General features: G+C 39.0%; 1 protein-coding gene across 1 annotated transcript; it reads left to right on the forward strand.

Annotated features, from left to right (window-relative positions):
- The first annotated feature begins 2,722 nt into the window (after nucleotides 1-2,722).
- TARS3 (threonyl-tRNA synthetase 3) lies at nucleotides 2,723-17,091 on the forward strand. Its single transcript, XM_036389705.2, has 19 exons — nucleotides 2,723-2,977; nucleotides 3,655-3,747; nucleotides 4,517-4,707; nucleotides 5,232-5,355; nucleotides 6,467-6,588; nucleotides 7,383-7,500; nucleotides 7,720-7,784; nucleotides 8,477-8,555; nucleotides 9,742-9,888; nucleotides 10,497-10,595; nucleotides 10,931-11,097; nucleotides 11,612-11,774; nucleotides 12,378-12,515; nucleotides 12,948-13,025; nucleotides 13,124-13,224; nucleotides 14,346-14,450; nucleotides 15,241-15,313; nucleotides 15,997-16,111; nucleotides 16,227-17,091. The coding sequence occupies exons 1-19, from the start codon at nucleotides 2,723-2,725 to the stop codon at nucleotides 16,373-16,375; spliced, it is 2,382 nt and encodes a 793-aa protein (XP_036245598.1). The 3' UTR covers nucleotides 16,376-17,091.
- The last annotated feature ends 616 nt before the right edge of the window (nucleotides 17,092-17,707 follow it).

The raw sequence follows: 17,707 nt of genomic DNA on the forward strand, positions 1-17,707 counted from the left end.
AATCATTCATTGAGGATCACACATTACATAACCTCCCTTATGCAAATGCTCCTTAGTACATGGACTGCTCAGGCTTGTTTTCATACTTTCTGTCAACATAAATTCCCTGTATAGAAAAGCTATGAATACTTCCTGCCTCCTCCTCCTGTTTCTTCGTCTATTTTTTCTATTTCTACTGCTGCCAACTGATAATGCATCCATGGCCTTGCTCGTGTGGCCTTACCTGCACTTTTCTAAAGGATATTTTATCTGTTGTGGAGCCAACAAAAATATTTTGCCAATCTTTTAGTCCAACGAGTTTTAGAATATTTTCTGTTCTTGTGATCCTAAGTTGCAATCACTGTATCCTCCCGTCAGGCTTCTGTTTCCAAAATTTCAAGTACTTATCAGTTAACATTAGAGTTGACCACTGACCATATCCTAATGCAGGAATTTTATTGTGCATGTGAGCATCCAGTCAGCCAGCGAGGCGTCCCAGAATTGTTTGGCAGCATTGCCTGTCACCTTGTGGTTGTTTGCCGATACAACAAGCCTCTGTGTGACATTGACATCGTGTGGAGCAAGGACCATGGGATTGTGTTTTACTGGAAGCAATATTAATGGTCCCAGTTTACAATGTCATGGCTTATTGGCCATAGCAGATTCTCACTCCTGTGAACATCTCAGGTAGAGCTCCCCGTGCTCTGCACGACGTCACACACCAGAGAGGGCCCTCTGGGGGGACAGGGATGGTACAAAGCAGCTGCAATCCAACCATGAGCCATCCTAACCATGAGCCAGGAGCACAGCTAAACCAGCGTCATCTGCAGAGGGCAGAGAAAGTAGCCAACCTGTCTGGCACATCTTCTAGGCAGCCTTTGAAAGCAAGGGCTCTTTAATTCTCAAAATTCCCTCTGGTATTGAACATCCATAGAGGTAGTAAGATTTTTTTTCTCTCTTCAAATTGTTTCTGTCTCGGAAGTTCTACTAATTAGCACCACATTATCTCAGCAGATAAAAGACCCCGATAGAGGGAACTGGTACTCCACATATGTTAGACAGCATCCTCTGAATCAGCCTTCTCAGCCTCTACAGCTTCAGAGGGAAAGTTCTTCCATTACTTCACTAAATGCTAGAGCAAGCCCCAAGTTACATGTGTTTGAGTTCATAAGGCTCTACCCAAAGATGAGATACAGAGAATATAACCTGAATACATTTCTCAGAGTTTAATTTAAAAGACAAATCTGTGTTTATTTCATTGTGCTGACAACACTGCTTGTCATCAGTATCCTAAGCACAGTAATAAATTCTGCACAGTAGTGAATTTAAAAATTAAAATAACAGGTAACTTATCAAATTAATAATGAAATGGATTTCTAAAGGAAGCTATATTCTATGCTTTACTTTCACACCTGCCAATCCAACCTCAAAGATATACAACCTTGCTATAGTGAAGGATAGACATAGGTGTTGTTGAGTTGTACCTCTTCAGGAAAGCAAGGAAGAATTGGTGCAAATTAAAAAAGTGCATTGGTATCAGTTTGCTGAGGTATATTAACCTAAAATTTGTGAGTATAAACTATAGGAGTGTCTTTGGACTTGGTGCACTGAATGATTGACTTTTTTTGACTTTTTTTTTCTAAAGGAGTACAATGTTTGGAGCCAGAAATCTTCTCATTATTTTTGTTGGTAAAATATAACCTCAAATTTGTTCTTATAAAATCTTAAAATCACAAAGAAAAGTAGATGATATAGGAAATGTATCAAGTTGCGAACAATTACAAAATTTATCTCTCTGCTTTCTCACATACCATGTAGTTATTTCCCACCCTGTAAATACAAAAATAAAATGCTAAAATTCTGATTTGGTAATTGCCAATTTGGTAATAAAAACCCACACCTTTTAAAGTCTGAGTATAGATTAAAGGCAAAAATTTGAAAGTGTGTGTTGAGAAACTGAACACAGAAAAGTGAGTGTGAAGTGCAATCAAGGGAGGAAACTAGACAAATTGAAGATGCCAAGGAAGTGTTTAAGACAAAAGGATACATGAAAGTACATGGTGGATATAAAAGATTTGTGATGGAGAGCTATTCTTTTCCCAGGGTCAAGGGTCTGAGGTATTTAACTGCAATGACTTGTAAATGATGCAGCAGACTGTTGGGCTGCGCAATAGGAGTTGTGCAATCCTCCCAAGCTCCGAGTCCTAACACCGGGCAACTCAAACCTCTTCAAATTATTTACCTTCGTGCTAACTTCTGCAATTGTGCTAAGATGCTGAATAGTTTCAATCAGCCTGATTTCATACGAAATGGTGTCAGCCAGGAAGCATCCACTACAAATAAGCTCTGACAGTGTTTATTTGACATTGAAGTCAAATAAGAATGTAATCGACAAACACGTTTTAACAACGGCATTGTTTCATAAAGCGTTTAAGGAAAGACTGAATGTGGCACATGGAGCCATGGTCCAATTGACGCTGTGGTCCTCGGTCATAGGTGGGACTCGATGATCTCAGAGGTCTTTTCCACCCCAATTGATTCTGTGGATATCGACACTTCCCAATTGCTCGCCGGCCTCGGGTAGGTAGATTGATCACCAGCACGGCAGCAGCGGCGCCAAAGAGCCGTGTGCCCAATTAAAAGGAGCGATGGGAGCAGGCACGCCTCGCACGGCCCCGCCGCCGCGCCCGGGCGGGCTCCGCCGGCAGCGGGCGGGGCCGGGGCGGAGCGCGCCGGGGCCAAGATGGCGGCAGCGGCGGCCGCCGAGGCGGTGGAGCTGCGGCTGTCGCGGCAGGAGCGGGAGCTGCGCTGGCTGGCGGCCGAGGTCGGCCGGCTGAAGGAGCCGCAGGAGCTGCACTGCCCCGGCAGCGCCAGCCCCGAGCTGCAGCGGCTGCGGGCCGAGAACGAGAAGCTGCGCTACCGCCTGCTGCACCTGCGCCGCAGCCTGGCGGCCGAGCTGGGCCGGGCGGCGCCGGCGCAGCCCCCGGCCGGCGGAGAGGTAGCGCCGGTACCGCTCGGGGCGGGGCGGGACGGGACGGGACGGGACACGGACATTCACGGGGCCGAGCCACCTATGCCCAGCTCCCGGGAGCAGAAGCCTGTCGCGGTGTCTGCCCGCAGCCCTGGGCAGTGCTCTCTGCCCTTGTGCCAAGGCGGCGGGTTCATAGAGCCATAGAATGGTTTGTGTTGGGAAACACCCTAAAGATCGTCTCGTTCCAAGCCCCTTGCCATGGGCAGGGACATCTTCCACTAGACCAGATTGATCAGAGCCTCATCCAGCCTGGCCTTGAACACTGCTAGGGAAGGGCATCCACAGCATCACTGGGCAACCTGTTCGAGGTATCACACGATTGAAAGTTGCTGTGACTGCTCGCTGCTCTGGTTTGACCTCCAACGGCCTCTCTGTGGCCATTTTGCTAGTGGTAGTTGTAGTAGTAAAATTTGGGAAATTTTATTGAGAGGACTTTGCTTGGTGAGCTGCATTGCTGTGTCTGCAGAACATCAAAAGGATGAAGTTTAGATGTGCTATGAGAAGTCTTTGTACTGAAGACATACCTTATTCCCTGTAATTGCCTTTTTAGCCCAATATTATAGTGGTTTGCTTTGTTTTGATGATTGCTGGAAAAAAAGGTGAAGGTATAGTAGGGGTATACTTTGTATTCTCACTGTTTTCAGAAAGTCTCCAGTGCAAGTCCTACTGATGCAGTGAATCAAATTAAAGAGGAAAAGAAAAAGGAAAATGAAGCTGTGAACCAGCACCAGAATGATGTAAGTGGTTCTTTAATACCATGTAGTAATAGGAGTGGTTTTCATCCAGGTTCAGAAAAGGCACTCAAATCTGGAATACTTTGCTGTATTTTGAAATCCCAGCTTTTGGGAAGAAAGCTCACTATAGCACAGTGAAAAAAACCTCACATTATTCAAGAGCTTAATCTTGCATTAGTAGGGTTACTGATACATTATTAAATCTCTACATTTTATGTAACGAAAGGATTTGGGTTATTGGAAAATAAAGGTCATGGTTTTGTGGTGCCTGAGGAGGGTGGTGGTTCATGAGCATTCATGATGGCTGAAGGGATATTGGCAGCACTGCTGTAGTACAACAGAGCTTAATAACTCACCTTAAGCTAAAATATAGGAACTTCATGTGAACTCTCTGGCTTGAATCTGATGCTTTAAATGTAGTGGCAGAGGCGAGGGCTTGTTGGAGTGATCCAAATTTATCCAGGACATCTGCCAAATGCAAATTTTGGGTCAGGAATATAAGCTGCTTTCTGAGGTCCAGCTCACAGACCCATTTAGGCCCAGATTGATGTAAGTGCATGGAAAATTGTAAAATCACTCTAAAATAGTCAGTAAGTTGGATGGGACTATCCTGTATATTATTATTTATAAATGCTTTACTGAATTTCAGTGTAAATTCCAGTACAGCTAAATCTCGATGAGTTGGAACCTCTGGGGATGCACCAACACTGTGAATCCTTTTATTCTCTTTGTCTCACAAATATGTGTGCATGATCAAATTTATGTCTTACAGTTCCAGTGTGGGCCAAGCTTCATAGAAGACAGACTGAAGCTTTATGAAGCACTGAAAAAAGAACATGATGCTTTGCTAGCTTACAGAGCAGCCAACCAGAGCAAACCTATCAAAATTACTCTGACAGATGGGGAGACAGTTGAAGGGGAATCTTGGAAAACCACGCCATATCAATTAGCTGCAGGAATTAGGTAACCTGCACATTCAAGGAGGTGTAATTTTGTAGTGATAAAACTGTTACTATCGTTTGTCTCTTACCTTGTTATATAAAATATATATCATGATCAGTGGGTGGTGGCTCCCTTAAATTGAGTTGCTTGGAAAGCATTGGCACTTCAGCTTCATGTAGTAGAAACAGCTGGTTACAGTTCTCATGCTTGGGATTCTGTGCTGGATCATAATGCTTCCAATTAAATCTGTGGCACTGCTGGGAATTAAGAGACATCAGAAGTTTTGTGAGTTAGCAGAATCAGTAGAACCTGTTGTAAGGAGCAGCCTTTCCTCCAGATCCCCCATACTGAAAAGTGTTGAACAAAACCTCTCAAGACCTTAAGGTTCTATACCTTAAAAGCAGGCAAGTGTTTAAGCAGCCACAGGAGCAAAAGTTTACGGTCTTCAGTTGCTACAAGATGTGGATGTGGTCTCATGGGATTTAAAAATCTAAAGGCTTTTACAAATCTGAACCTAAATATTCTTGTCTCTTCTGTTTCTTTAGTCAAGTGTTGGCTTCAAATGCAGTCATAGCCAAAGTGAATGGTGAACTCTGGGATCTGGACCGTCCGCTGGAGGGAGATTGTACTCTGGAGCTGCTCACCTTTGATAATGAAGAAGCCAAAGCTGTGAGTAAACACTCTGGTTTCTGCTTGATTAAAGAAACTAATAACATAAAATTGGTTGCAGCATTAAGCTTTAAAAATCTTACATTAAAAAAAACCCACAAAACTATTCAAGTAATGTATTTCCTATGATTCAACAAAGATTAGATACTAAGTGCCTGTAGTCTGAGACTGAGTAAAGTCTTTGTGTTCTTTTCATCCTTCTGTTTTACATAAACAAGTTATTTCTCAAAGGAGTTAGCACAGAAAGCCTTGATTTGTATGTGAACTTGAAGCAGTCTGTGGTTTGGCTCAGTGCATCTGAAGATCAGATGGTAAAAGCAAAGTGAGGCAGTCTCAGCTGTTTTTTAAAAGCTGTCCAATATTAGACTTGAGCCATAAATAAAATCTACACCCCCTTGTACTGGCACTGTTTATTAGATCCTTAAGTAGACATTTCTTAGTCAATTAAACTACATGTATACTTAGCAACTTGACTGAGATTTTTCTTTAATGGTATTCAGTCTGAAGCTTATGTTATCTTTATACACTGGGATTGGACTTCAGTTTTGTCAAAGAATTATTCATGTGATTAAGCTTGTTGGAGACATTTCAGGAGCCTGTCAAGGCTTTATCTTATAGCAGTAGCTCTGAAATAGTCTCAATTAATAAGTCAGAACATCAGACTGGTATTGATCTACTGTGTTGTTGGCTTCCCTCTTCTGACATTTCAGGTAATATAGTTTACAGGCCCATTAATAAATGTACTGAATGTGAACAATGGCAGCCTAATTGGCTACATTGCTTTAGATGTGATTAGTGGTACATAGACTTCAACTGAAATTAACTTCTAAATAAACAAGGTACAGTAATTAAGTTGAAGGAATTGTGCAGAGGTAGAGTAATCCTCTTTCAGACTGAAGTATGATGGGCCTTTAGTGCTACGTCTGCCATTATCTTTTCATTTTGAAGTATTCTAAATGAGTGATACAAAGTTGTTTTACTTCTCTCAAAATTTAAACAACATTGGTTCCAGTCTGTGTCCTACCTGCACATATCTCTAGTTTGTTTTTTCTTCTTTTTAGTTACACAATGCCATTGAGCTCATGGTTTGCTCAGCTGACTTCATTTACAGGTTTATTGGCATTCAAGTGCTCACATTCTTGGAGAGGCCATGGAAGGACATTTTGGGGGCTGCTTATGCTATGGACCACCAATTGAGAATGGATTTCATTATGACATGTATATTGAAGACAGGTAAAATTACAGTGTCTTAGAACTTTAATACTCCCTATTAAAGATTAGTACTAGAGTTATTTTGTTTGTTTCTGCATGTTACAAGTATAATTCTGACTCTAATATGATTTGAAACATAGTTTTCTGTATATACGGTTCAACTGAGTGTGTGTATATATTTAAATTCAGAAACAGTGTTCAGACACCTGCTCTCTAAGTGCTGAAGCTGTTCTGTGGAAAAAATGCAAAGTGTTGGGGTTGAACTTTCTGAAGTTCCTGTGAGGCAAAGGGGATGGTTTCTTTGAAGAGTCATGCAAGTTTGGTTTCCAGGGGCCAGAGTCACTTGTAGAAAGGGCACAAATGCATGTAACTTGTCTAGGTGTTTACTACTTTTCTAATCCTTGTGCACAGCTTTGCAATTCTGTTTTTTTCCTTGTTTATCCTTCTGTAGGCAGGGGGAATACTGAATCTGCATGAGCTGATAAACTGGCTCTTGTGGCTGGGTTGAGCCTTTTTGACCCTTGGTTTGTTTTTTTTCTTAAATCATATGTATATTTTGAGCTATAGGTCTTCCAGACAGTTAATCATGTCAAAGACTGTTCCAGACATTCAAAGGAATGACTGCAATGGGTTTTTTCAGGGTGGTACTACCTGTGTTTCTGGGTTTAGAAAATACAGCTGATTGTAAGTAACTAAGGAAAAAGATACCATGACAAATCACGACACATTCCATGTTTTTCAAATTAAACCATTAGAGAAATGGGAGTATCAAAATGATTCATTTATATTTCTTTTGCCTGTGTCTTTTTATCTAGAAGTGTATCTAGTACTGAATTCCCACTACTAGAGAACCGTTGTAAAAATATCATGAAAGAGAAGCAGCCTTTTGAAAGGCTGGAAGTCAAGAAGGAGATCCTCTTAGACATGTTTAAGGTAAATCTTCAGAGTAGCTGTGGATCTGAAGTGGGGGGTTTTTGGTGTTGTTGATTTGTTGTTTTGTTTTGTTTGGTGGGGGTTTTGTTTGTTTTGGGTTTTTTTTTTATTTAGAAGTGTCTTTTACTGGTGCACTTGTAATATAAAAATGTAATTTTTGAAGAGAAATTTATTATCCATTTTATAAACATTTCTGACTTTTCATGCTTCCACACATAGTATAACAAGTTTAAGTGTCGTATCCTTAATGAGAAGGTGAAGACACCAACTACCACAATATACAGGTAAAGAAATATACTTGAATGGTATTATTAGGTATTTTTATAGCTAATTAATTTAATTTGAGAGAAAAATTTGGAGTTTTTTATTATAAGTTCTGTATATATTCCTGTGTGATTGTGATTTAGTTTGCAAATAATATTGCTACTTAGGTAGAGTGAGATTTTCTTTCTCTGCTGGGACAGATTAGGTCTCAATTTGTGGACAAATATCAAATTCAGTTTTTATTTATTCCCTCTGGTTTCAGTAGACTGTATAAATAAATTTGCCATCTCTGCCATTGTCTGGCTGCATAATGGAGAAAGCTAACTCTAGCTCAGTGTGGGGTGAAGAACCTGCTCATTCAGTTACTTGTTAGTTGGTTGGAAAATGGCAACATCATTTTCTGTTTGATGTGCATACTTTAAAATTTCCTGGCCAACTTGAACAAGTTCATATATGGAACTGTATGAATTGGCAAATGTGTTATGATGCTCTTGAAAATGGATCAGTTGTGCTGAGCATTTACTGAGTGAATATTCCACTTCAGGTAGAAGGCACAGTTACGTTTGAGGTGCACTGAATTTGCTGCATGGTGCATATTTATATTTACTGCCATGTTTGAATGTGTTAAACATGAACTTGTGTGCCATTAGTGAATGCATTGAAAAATGTTACGTTGCTTGGAAATGAACACTGTTTTTGTTTTGGCATATAGATGTGGTCCATTGATTGATCTCTGCAAGGGACCACATGTGAGACACACTGGAAAAATTAAGGCCCTTAAAATAGTTAAGGTAAGTTTAAATTAACTGTGCATCAAAACTGAAATAAATTGTCAGTTGATTTATTTATATATTTATTTTTCCTGAGCTGACTGTACTAGGATTGGTCCTTTGCATTGTTTTCTTTGCTTACTGTAGAATAGTTCTTCATTTCTTTCCCAGTTCCCATTGTACAAGTAAAACTACTGACTTTAATTGTTGATCTGTGTCTGACATTTACTGATTCTTGGCTAAGACAGTAGTACCTCAGTGAAAGTTCCCAGCATGTTTTGTATCAGAGTATTAGTGTAGTAACCTGCTCATTTAGACTGATGAAGAGCACTGCAAAACTACTCTAGCTAGTGGTGACAGATGAGCTGTGGAGCCAATTCTGCTGTGCACAGGAGAGAAGAGCAGCCTAAGCCCCTGTGGCAGGACTGTGCCACTGTCTCCCATCAGCACTGCACTTCACAGGACAAGGGTCCTGCTTAGTCTGACTGCAAGGGGGTGTACATGCTCTGTTCTGCAGTAAGTTCACATCAAGATACTCACTGGGCCAGAAAACAGTATTTTGACCTCGTCAGGTACAGGAGATAAAGTGGACCTTAGCAGGTCTGCAAGTGCTGCTGTTAAAAAATGGCATTGCTTCCAGGGAAGCCAGAGACAGTGTTTGCAGAGGCCTCTGAATGTATGGTGTAGTTGAAGTTACTCACAGATCCTGCTTTTGGTAACCTTATTAGTCTGAGCTCTTTGGAACATTCATCATTGTGGCTTTTCCTGACTTCCAAACTGAAGTGTATGGAACTCTTGACTTCCAGGGATTGAGTGGGTAGAGGGTTAAAACTGCTCAGGTTTAACGGTGAGAGTTAGGTTTAGTTTGCCTTTCTAGCTTTCCTACTGGATTATGTTTTCAACGTAAGCAACTCCTGCCTTTTTAAAAGCCATAATGTGAAATAATAAAATATGTCATGATGTGAGTTAAAACAAGGTACCTAAGCAGAATAAAATAGGATTTGACTTGTCACTTCTGCTTGTCTTCTGTATTAGTATGCTGACTAAAAGGCACTGCAAGTCTCTTTGTATTACACACAAAAGCTGAAGGACTGCATATAATTCTTTTCCCAAGGAAAAATACAATAATGTTCGAATGGGTTAGTGTTTATCCCTCCTTCCCTGATATTATATAATATTATCCTAAAGTATGGGTTTTGTGTGTCAGAGTTCCTCTACATACTGGGAAGGAAAATCTGACATGGAAACTCTGCAGAGGATATATGGAATATCCTTTCCTGATAACAAAATGATGAAGGAATGGGAAAAAATCCAGGAAGAAGCCAAAAACCGGGATCATAGGAAAATTGGAAAGGTACACTGTTCCACTGTCTACTTCTTTTATATTTCTATTGTAGAATTTATTCTCTTCCCTTGTATTTTAGTTTTGGTTTGGTTTTTTTGTTGTTGTTTTCTGACAGTTTTAAGGGGAGCCGGTTGTGCTTCTTGATGTCACTTAGATTTTAAAATTTTAGTTCAACAAGCTCATCACTTGCATATGAGCATTAAACTAATGTTGGGAAGAAGTTAATGGCTGTAGTCCCTTAGTTTAAGGATATAAACCTTAAACCTATTAATGTAGAGTCTTTGCAGATCCTACCTAAACCACTCTGGTTTTCACAGAAGAGAATTTATTTGGAAATTGTGTAAATAACAAGGTTTGGTCATTCTTTATAAGAGGTGTAAATTTAGGGAAATGTGTGTTTACATGGTCAAAGAATCAAATGGAATTTGGTGTTTTTATGAATCTCTAAGAGTAAGAACTGCAGATCAATTAACTGGTCTTGCTGAGCACTTGCAGACCATAAATCATCTTGTTGCTGTAATATTCCATCTTTGCAAGCAGTGTCTTGATGTGTGTGAAGTAGTTACATTCTGCGATTCTGAATTGCTATTAGAGCATTCTGGGTTTGATTTACCTAGGAGCAAGAGCTCTTCTTCTTTCATGATTTGAGTCCTGGAAGCTGCTTTTTCCTCCCTAGAGGTGCCTTTCTTTATAACACTCTGGTGGATTTCATACGGGTGAGTATGTACTGATGTTACTGATATAAGTCCTAACAACTTTATTATCATTTGTTGATCTTAAATGATAAGCCATTCATAGTGCTGAGCTAGCCACAGAAAGAAAAGTATCTATGTATGTAAACATATACAAGATTTTCACAAGGATTATACAAATTTAACCTTTTTGAAATAAGGCAGAGTGAAGCTGTGTTTTTCCAATTGTGCCAAGTCTACATGTGCAGTAGTCCTATTGTGTCCCTGTAAATTGCCATCATAATACCACAGTTGAAAAGAATCAAGCTTTGGCTTGTCAAAAGCTCTCTCACCTTTTCAATGTTGCACTTGTTCTCTAGGGGGAGTATCGCAGGCGTAATTTTACTGAAGTTGTATCTCCAAACGTCTTCAACAGTAAACTCTGGGAAGCTTCAGGACACTGGCAGCACTACAGTGAAAATATGTTCTCTTTTGAGATTGAGAAGGAAACCTTTGCCCTTAAACCCATGAATTGTCCAGGACATTGGTTTGTACTCTCAACTGGAAAATGTCCTATTTTATGTCATTTATCCTTTTTGGGGCTGAGGAGAAATAAAAGGAGTATTAATACACACAGTAATGTATGTTTATTATAGACTGCTAAGCCAGTGTGTCCAGAGAGCTCCTCTGACAGGGCCCCAAAGCAGACCTTTGCAGTAAGTCTGCACTGAGCTGGGTTTGTGCATGCTAATACTAGTCTGTGCCACTAGTAAATACCAATTCTGTGGGATAGAGGTGGGCATCAGATGTGGTGTTCCAAGAAGGGGATGGATTAACCTGTCTTGATTTACTCTTGCAGTGTTTTTTTTCTCAGTGATCTTTAGCAGTACACTGAGAGTGGTGTGCTTCTTGTGTTTGCCTGTCTTTCAGGATGTAGACACTCTGAATGAGTAAATACTTAAAAATGTGATCACTGTCTGTACTGAGCTTTGTTTATTTCTGTGTTGTCTTAAATCTCCTGTAAGAGGGATAAAAGGAAGGTTCTTCTGTGTTCCTTTCAGCTTGATGTTTGCCCATCGTCCCAGATCCTGGAGGGAGCTGCCTCTTAGACTTGCAGATTTTGGAGTTCTTCACCGAAATGAGCTCTCAGGCACTTTGAGTGGCTTGACTCGTGTAAGGCGCTTCCAACAAGATGATGCTCACATCTTTTGCACAATGGAACAGGTAAAAAAAAAAGGCACCTTCTACATCCCCACCAGTCAACCAAAAAAACCCTTCCCTCTCCCAGTGCAAACTAACAGTAAAAAAGAAAAAAATCCCTGAAGTATTTCAACTCTTGATTCTTCCATTGTACAGCATAAAGCTGCTTTTGATAGGTTTTTTTCCTATGTGCTTCGTTTTATTTAGAAAGCTGCATTTGGGCAGTTAAACCCCAGAAAGTAAGATTTGTTGCATTTTCAATCTCCCTCTGCAAAAAAAAAAGCAGTTGATCCCATTGTTTTCTATAGTAATGCTGAATAAAACCTTAATTTTGTCAGTAATGCCATAGATTTTAGTGGAACTCCATGTAAAAATGGATTTACTTTAATTCAGGATACAATTTGTCTCCAGAACCTCATGCTTAACAAAAAACACCACTTTTCTTACCATGTTTTGAAGCCACAACACCTCAGATCTTTCTTTGCCCATTAAATGGATTTGTGTTCCTTGGATGTAATTTTCGAGTGATTTTTAATTCTTTATGTTCTTGTTATGAGGAATTCAGTAGATTCAATTACATTTTTATATAATTCAATTTTAACCTATTTAATATGTTTTATGTTTAAGATTGAAGAGGAAATTAGGGAGTGTCTTGATTTCTTGAAGTCAGTGTATGCTGTCTTTGGCTTTACCTTCCAACTACATCTTTCTACAAGACCAGACAATTATCTTGGAGATTTAGAGATCTGGGATCATGCAGAAAAGGTAATTAATTTAAAAGCAAACAAGCAAACCCCTTAATATATGTACTTGCAGAGATAGATATTTAACTGAGTCCTTCCATGCTGCATGGTAAATTGTTTAAATCACATGCTAAATACTACCCTTGGTGGAAATTCTTGTAGGAAAACATCACATTAAATCTGAAGTTTGCATAGAAAATCAGAACTTTCAGATTCTTACTTAGCCCCTTACCTTGAACTAGTTAAATTTCTATTAATCTTTTTTTCTGATTAATCATTATATTTATACAAGGAACTACTATTCCAGATTATTTATCATAAACGAGCAAATGCTTGAACAATAGAGGTGGTGCTGCCTTTTGACTCCTTTTGAATTTCAAAGGCAATTGCTTTGACTTGCAGTAATGAGAGGCCCTTCTACACTTTTTATTAATTCCTCTCTCATTATGATTAGCAACTTCAGAACAGCTTGAATAACTTTGGAGAGCAATGGAGTTTGAATCCAGGAGATGGAGCATTTTATGGTCCTAAGGTTAGTGACTCAGCATTTCAGTATAACTTTGGGATGGACAGAAATGCAGATGTACTGCAGGCAACTATATTTAGTAACTGTGTAATTTTGCTTCACAGATTGATATTAAAATCAAAGATGCAATTGGTAGGTACCATCAATGTGCTACCATCCAGCTTGACTTCCAGCTACCCATTCGGTTTAATCTTACTTATGTTGGGTGAGTGGTTCAGCTGAATATCTTCCTTTTTAAAATGAAATTGAACAATAGCTTCCATTATCTGTAATTCCCATTATGTACTAATGCTATATTGCTCATTTAACAAATGATTAGCTTGTAAATCAGTCAGCTGGTAGGCAGAGCAAACAGCCCCAGTGGGCAGAGGAGCGAGTCATGAACTTGAAGATATTTTCTCAATGTAATGATAGCTCACTTATATTGTAAATAAATAGGAAAATCTTATTTTCTGTCTTGTCTGCCAGTTTTGAAGACAGTCAATCATAAGTAATGCTAAAATCCCCTCAGCTGAGTCAGTTTTCTTTTTCAGTTTAGTCATTGTGTCTCCTTGGAAGACACAGCACACAATTTGAAACATGCCCTAAGGAGCAAGTATGTTTGTACTAAGTGGTTCTTTATTTTTATCAGATTAAATTAGTTAACTTTGAACATAAACCAAGTGCAAACAGCTTTTAGTGAAAATCTGGCTGGTTTCCAGCTAGGGCCACTGAGGAAATTAATTTTAGTGCCACATTGACTTGAATACTCATTTTCTGGGTTGTATTTTTGCAAATTTGTGTTTGATTTTTGCATTTTTTGAAGATGGGGAAGATAGATAAGAATTTCTAATTTTTTGGTCCTGTGGTATATATATTCTGCTGTAGATGTTATAGTTTTTATGGTAGGTGGTAATATTATGAACTGGCTTTTTTTTAAAGCCAGTTTTTTTAAATTTCAGGATTGTAGTTTAAGTGAAGTAATGAAAAGTAAGGGCAGGTAATTTCCTGTGCAACAAAATAAAAGCAAGTCCTAATGGAAAGAGTGCAAGGAAGAGCATAAAATATTAAAATGCACAAAAATGGTGCTGAGTCAGTCAAGTGTCTTCTCAGGTTTAAGAGTGTGTCTCTGCCACTAGCTGCAGGCATGATTATTTTAAATTAGAATTTCTTTAAAAGCCCAGCTGACTTGAAGTACATTTTTAATAAAACCAGTACGCTTTTCATAAGTATGACTAAATTTGTCTTTATGTTAGAAGAAGAATCAAAAATATTAGTAAGATTACATGTGTGGAGAGAGCTAAGATAACTTTATTTTTAAACAAAAACCTTCATTTTTTTTTTCAGTAAGGATGGCGATGACAAGAAAAGGCCAGTGATTATTCACAGAGCTATTTTGGGATCTGTGGAGAGAATGATAGCTATTCTAGCAGAAAATTATGGAGGAAAATGGTATGTGGAAATCTAAGACTTTACCAATTCTAACAAATGGAATTCTAAGAAGACTTTAACAAAGTAGAAACTGTATATCCTTCCTATTGTCCCATATATTATAATGCAAAAATAATATCCCTAAAATTTTCTCAAAATTAGTAAGATTACAAGTCTGGTTTTCTGGTCTCAGTTGTATGATATCCATACAATTTCATGAGACTGCAGAAAAAAAGAAAAAATAATGCAAAAATAGGAATTGTAATTGAATGTGTAAGTCCTGCATTAATCTTGTTCCTTTTTTCTTAAAAATCATGCTTGTGTACCAGGAGGATGTCAGATGTATGTAAAGCAATTATTTGTGTGTACACAGACATTAAGGAATTGTAATATGTGAAATATTTTTGTACTTCCAAGATTGATCATTTTATCTTGGATAAGATCTGGAAGTATTTCTTTGTGAATGTATTTTAACTACTAAGGAAGAGTTAATTCTTATTTTCAGTCACCTGACTGTCCATCTTCACTGTGAAGTAATAGATAAAAGTGAAAATTATGCAGAAAAAAATTCTGTTTAAAGTTGTCAAGTCATCTGGGAAGAAAACAGAAGGTCCAACTTCCCCATATGTCATTTTACTGGAATCTATTTGCTATTTTGTGTGAGTTTGAAATGAGGGAGATAATACACTATCCAACATCCTTAGCTAAAGTAAATAAATCTGTACAGAAATTATTGTTGTGGAAGGTGACTGTGGCTGTGAGTGGAAATGTAAAATGCACCTTTGTTTCCTGTCTGTGCTGTGCTGGCCAGGCCGTTCTGGCTGTCTCCACGGCAGGTGATGGTTGTGCCCGTGGGCCCCACCTCGGAGCAATACGCCCAGCAGGTGAGAGGACAGCTCGGCTCAGCTTCTCTCCTTGTGGCAGCAGGCACATTTCAGAGATGCTTTGTGCTTGTCCTGGAACAGGGAATTAAAGCTTACTAACTCTGGAGACATGGTGGGGGGGGAGATATAAAAGTTCCTGTCCAAAATTTGTCTATGTCTGAGTAAGGGGTATGCAACTTTAAGTATTTTGGGTTCTTTAATTATGTACATACTTCTGTAATTATTCAAGGACAAAGCATCCTGGATAACAGACCTTATATAACTCATGCTTCATTACAGCACTCTCAGCTCTAAGTAGGCAGAGCCAGTTTGTTCCATTTCCTACCATGTGTATTCTTGACCACATCCCTTTTGAACCATGGTTGGTTTTACCCCTGTCCCATGCTCTCCTTTTAATGCAAGAATAAATGTGTTTGTTCCTACTCCTCTTTGTTCTTTCTCAGACTGAGGACATGTTTGATATAGATGTTACCTTCTATTGTCTCCCAGCTGGGGTGCTGCTGTGTGTGTAGGTTTCTTCAGATAACTTCATTGAAATCCTTATAATCATCCATAAGAATGAAATTATGCATATGCATGAATTAATTATTGGGAGAGATCAATAACTGCAGCATTTACAAATGTATGTGGTAAACTATGTAGTAATACTAAGAGGGTTTTGGTTTCTTTGGGGTTTTTTTTAGGTTTGCAACCAGTTTTTTGAAGCAGGATTTATGTCAGACGTGGATCTAGATCAAAGTTGCACATTAAACAAGAAAATTAGAAATGCACAGCTGGCTCAGTATAACTTCATTTTAGGTAATTGCAGCATCTTACATTTCTGAATATTGTTGAAGTTATAATGTTGGACAAAGTTTGTTCTAGGCTCATTTTCTCACGTACATTGTGCAATATTTTGTGCTATGTCTTGCAGTGGTTGGAGAAAAGGAGAAAGCAAATAATGCTGTCAATGTGCGAACCAGAGACAACAAAGTTCATGGAGAGATTTCAGTATCTTCTACTATTGAAAAACTCAAGAAATTTAAGACTTCACAAATTGCAAACGCAGAAGAAGAATTCTGATGTTACTGCTAGGAAAAAAAATATTAGCTGCCTATCTGAAATGTTTCTTTCTTCCTGCACAGCAGTGATACTCATCTGAGAGAATTTTCAGTTAATGGATACACAAACTAAGCAAATGGAGCACTGTTGGTGCTCTAGGAGAAGCATGAGAGGACAGATGCACCTGCCAGCTCCTTTAACAATCGCATGGGTTTCCAATCTGCCTGAATTGCAGAATGCTTATTTAGAAAGTCCTACACCTCTGATGTTGGTGGGTTTGCTGTGGAAATAAGTCAGGGCTGTACCATGGTGGGGATCAGGAGGCTGGGAAGGACAGGGGAGATGCTGGGGGTGCTGAGCTCCCTCAGTCATGGAGCAAGGTACCTGACTGTGATCTGGCATCCTGAGCCTGGCAGTGCACAGGTGCCTCAGGAGCAGTCTGGATTCGTTTTTTTTTTCTAGCTTCAGATGGCAAAAAAAATTTGGGGGGGGATTGAATAGCTTGATTGTTTCAGAATGAGTGTTCAGAGACTATGAATGCACTGGAGTCTTTGTTGGAAGTCTCAGTATAACAAGGCACTCGTGGAGTTGGTGTGATGACTGGTTGCTGTGACGGTGGTTGCCAAGAGTGCAGTTCAATTACTATAACTGTGTGTGAAGTGTTTTATTTTTTTCCCCTCTGTTTGCTGTTGTTTTGGCTTTTTACTAAAACAAACAAAAAAAAACCCTGAAAAATCTTTCTGTGTGTAATTTATTACTTTATTTGCTGGAAGTAGTTAGGATGCTGAAAAGGAGCAGAGGACAATTTTAATTTTAAAACAGTAAGCTGGACTTGAAGCTGGCCGTATTTCTGTTTTGTTTATGCTTAGAAATGATTTTTAAAGCTGCTGTTGCAGGCAATTGAGCTGGATTTTTTTAGATATTTGATTTTCACCATTTTTTTCACTTTAATATGCTGTTATTTAATTAACAGGCTTAAATAGCGTTAAGTGTATTGCTCAGTTACCTAAGCTATAAAGCTCTAGTTGTGATTTAAATATCACAGCCATGAAGCAGAAACTACAATTTAGTGTGTAAATATTAACACAAATACAAAGCTTATGTTTTACTTTTGCCTCACACTCGTACAGACCTGTGTTTAATAGGTCTGTGTTTGGTTTTGTGGATCTGTTTTTTATCTCCTGCTTGTAAAAGAAAAGGGGAAAAAGCAAACACTGAAGGAGCAATGGGAAAGCTTTCTGTTCCGCTTGACAGAATTAACGCGGGGCGGGGCGGGAGATTTTTATTTCTGTATTTTATACATACCTACTTTTTATGGACGATCGCTTCCGTGCTCCATGTGCGATGCAGTGA

This window comes from Molothrus ater, chromosome 13 (assembly GCF_012460135.2).
Source record: "Molothrus ater isolate BHLD 08-10-18 breed brown headed cowbird chromosome 13, BPBGC_Mater_1.1, whole genome shotgun sequence".
In the NCBI taxonomy this organism is placed as follows: Eukaryota; Metazoa; Chordata; class Aves; order Passeriformes; family Icteridae; genus Molothrus; species Molothrus ater.

Coding starts and splice junctions, on each gene's coding strand:
- TARS3 (XM_036389705.2), top strand. CDS start 2,723: ATGGCGGCAGCGGCGGCCGCCGAGGCGGTGGAGCTGCGGCTGTCGCGG. Junction 3,748..4,516: donor TGAACCAGCACCAGAATGAT/GTAAGTGGTTCT, acceptor TATGTCTTACAG/TTCCAGTGTGGGCCAAGCTT. Junction 16,112..16,226: donor TCAGTATAACTTCATTTTAG/GTAATTGCAGCA, acceptor TATGTCTTGCAG/TGGTTGGAGAAAAGGAGAAA.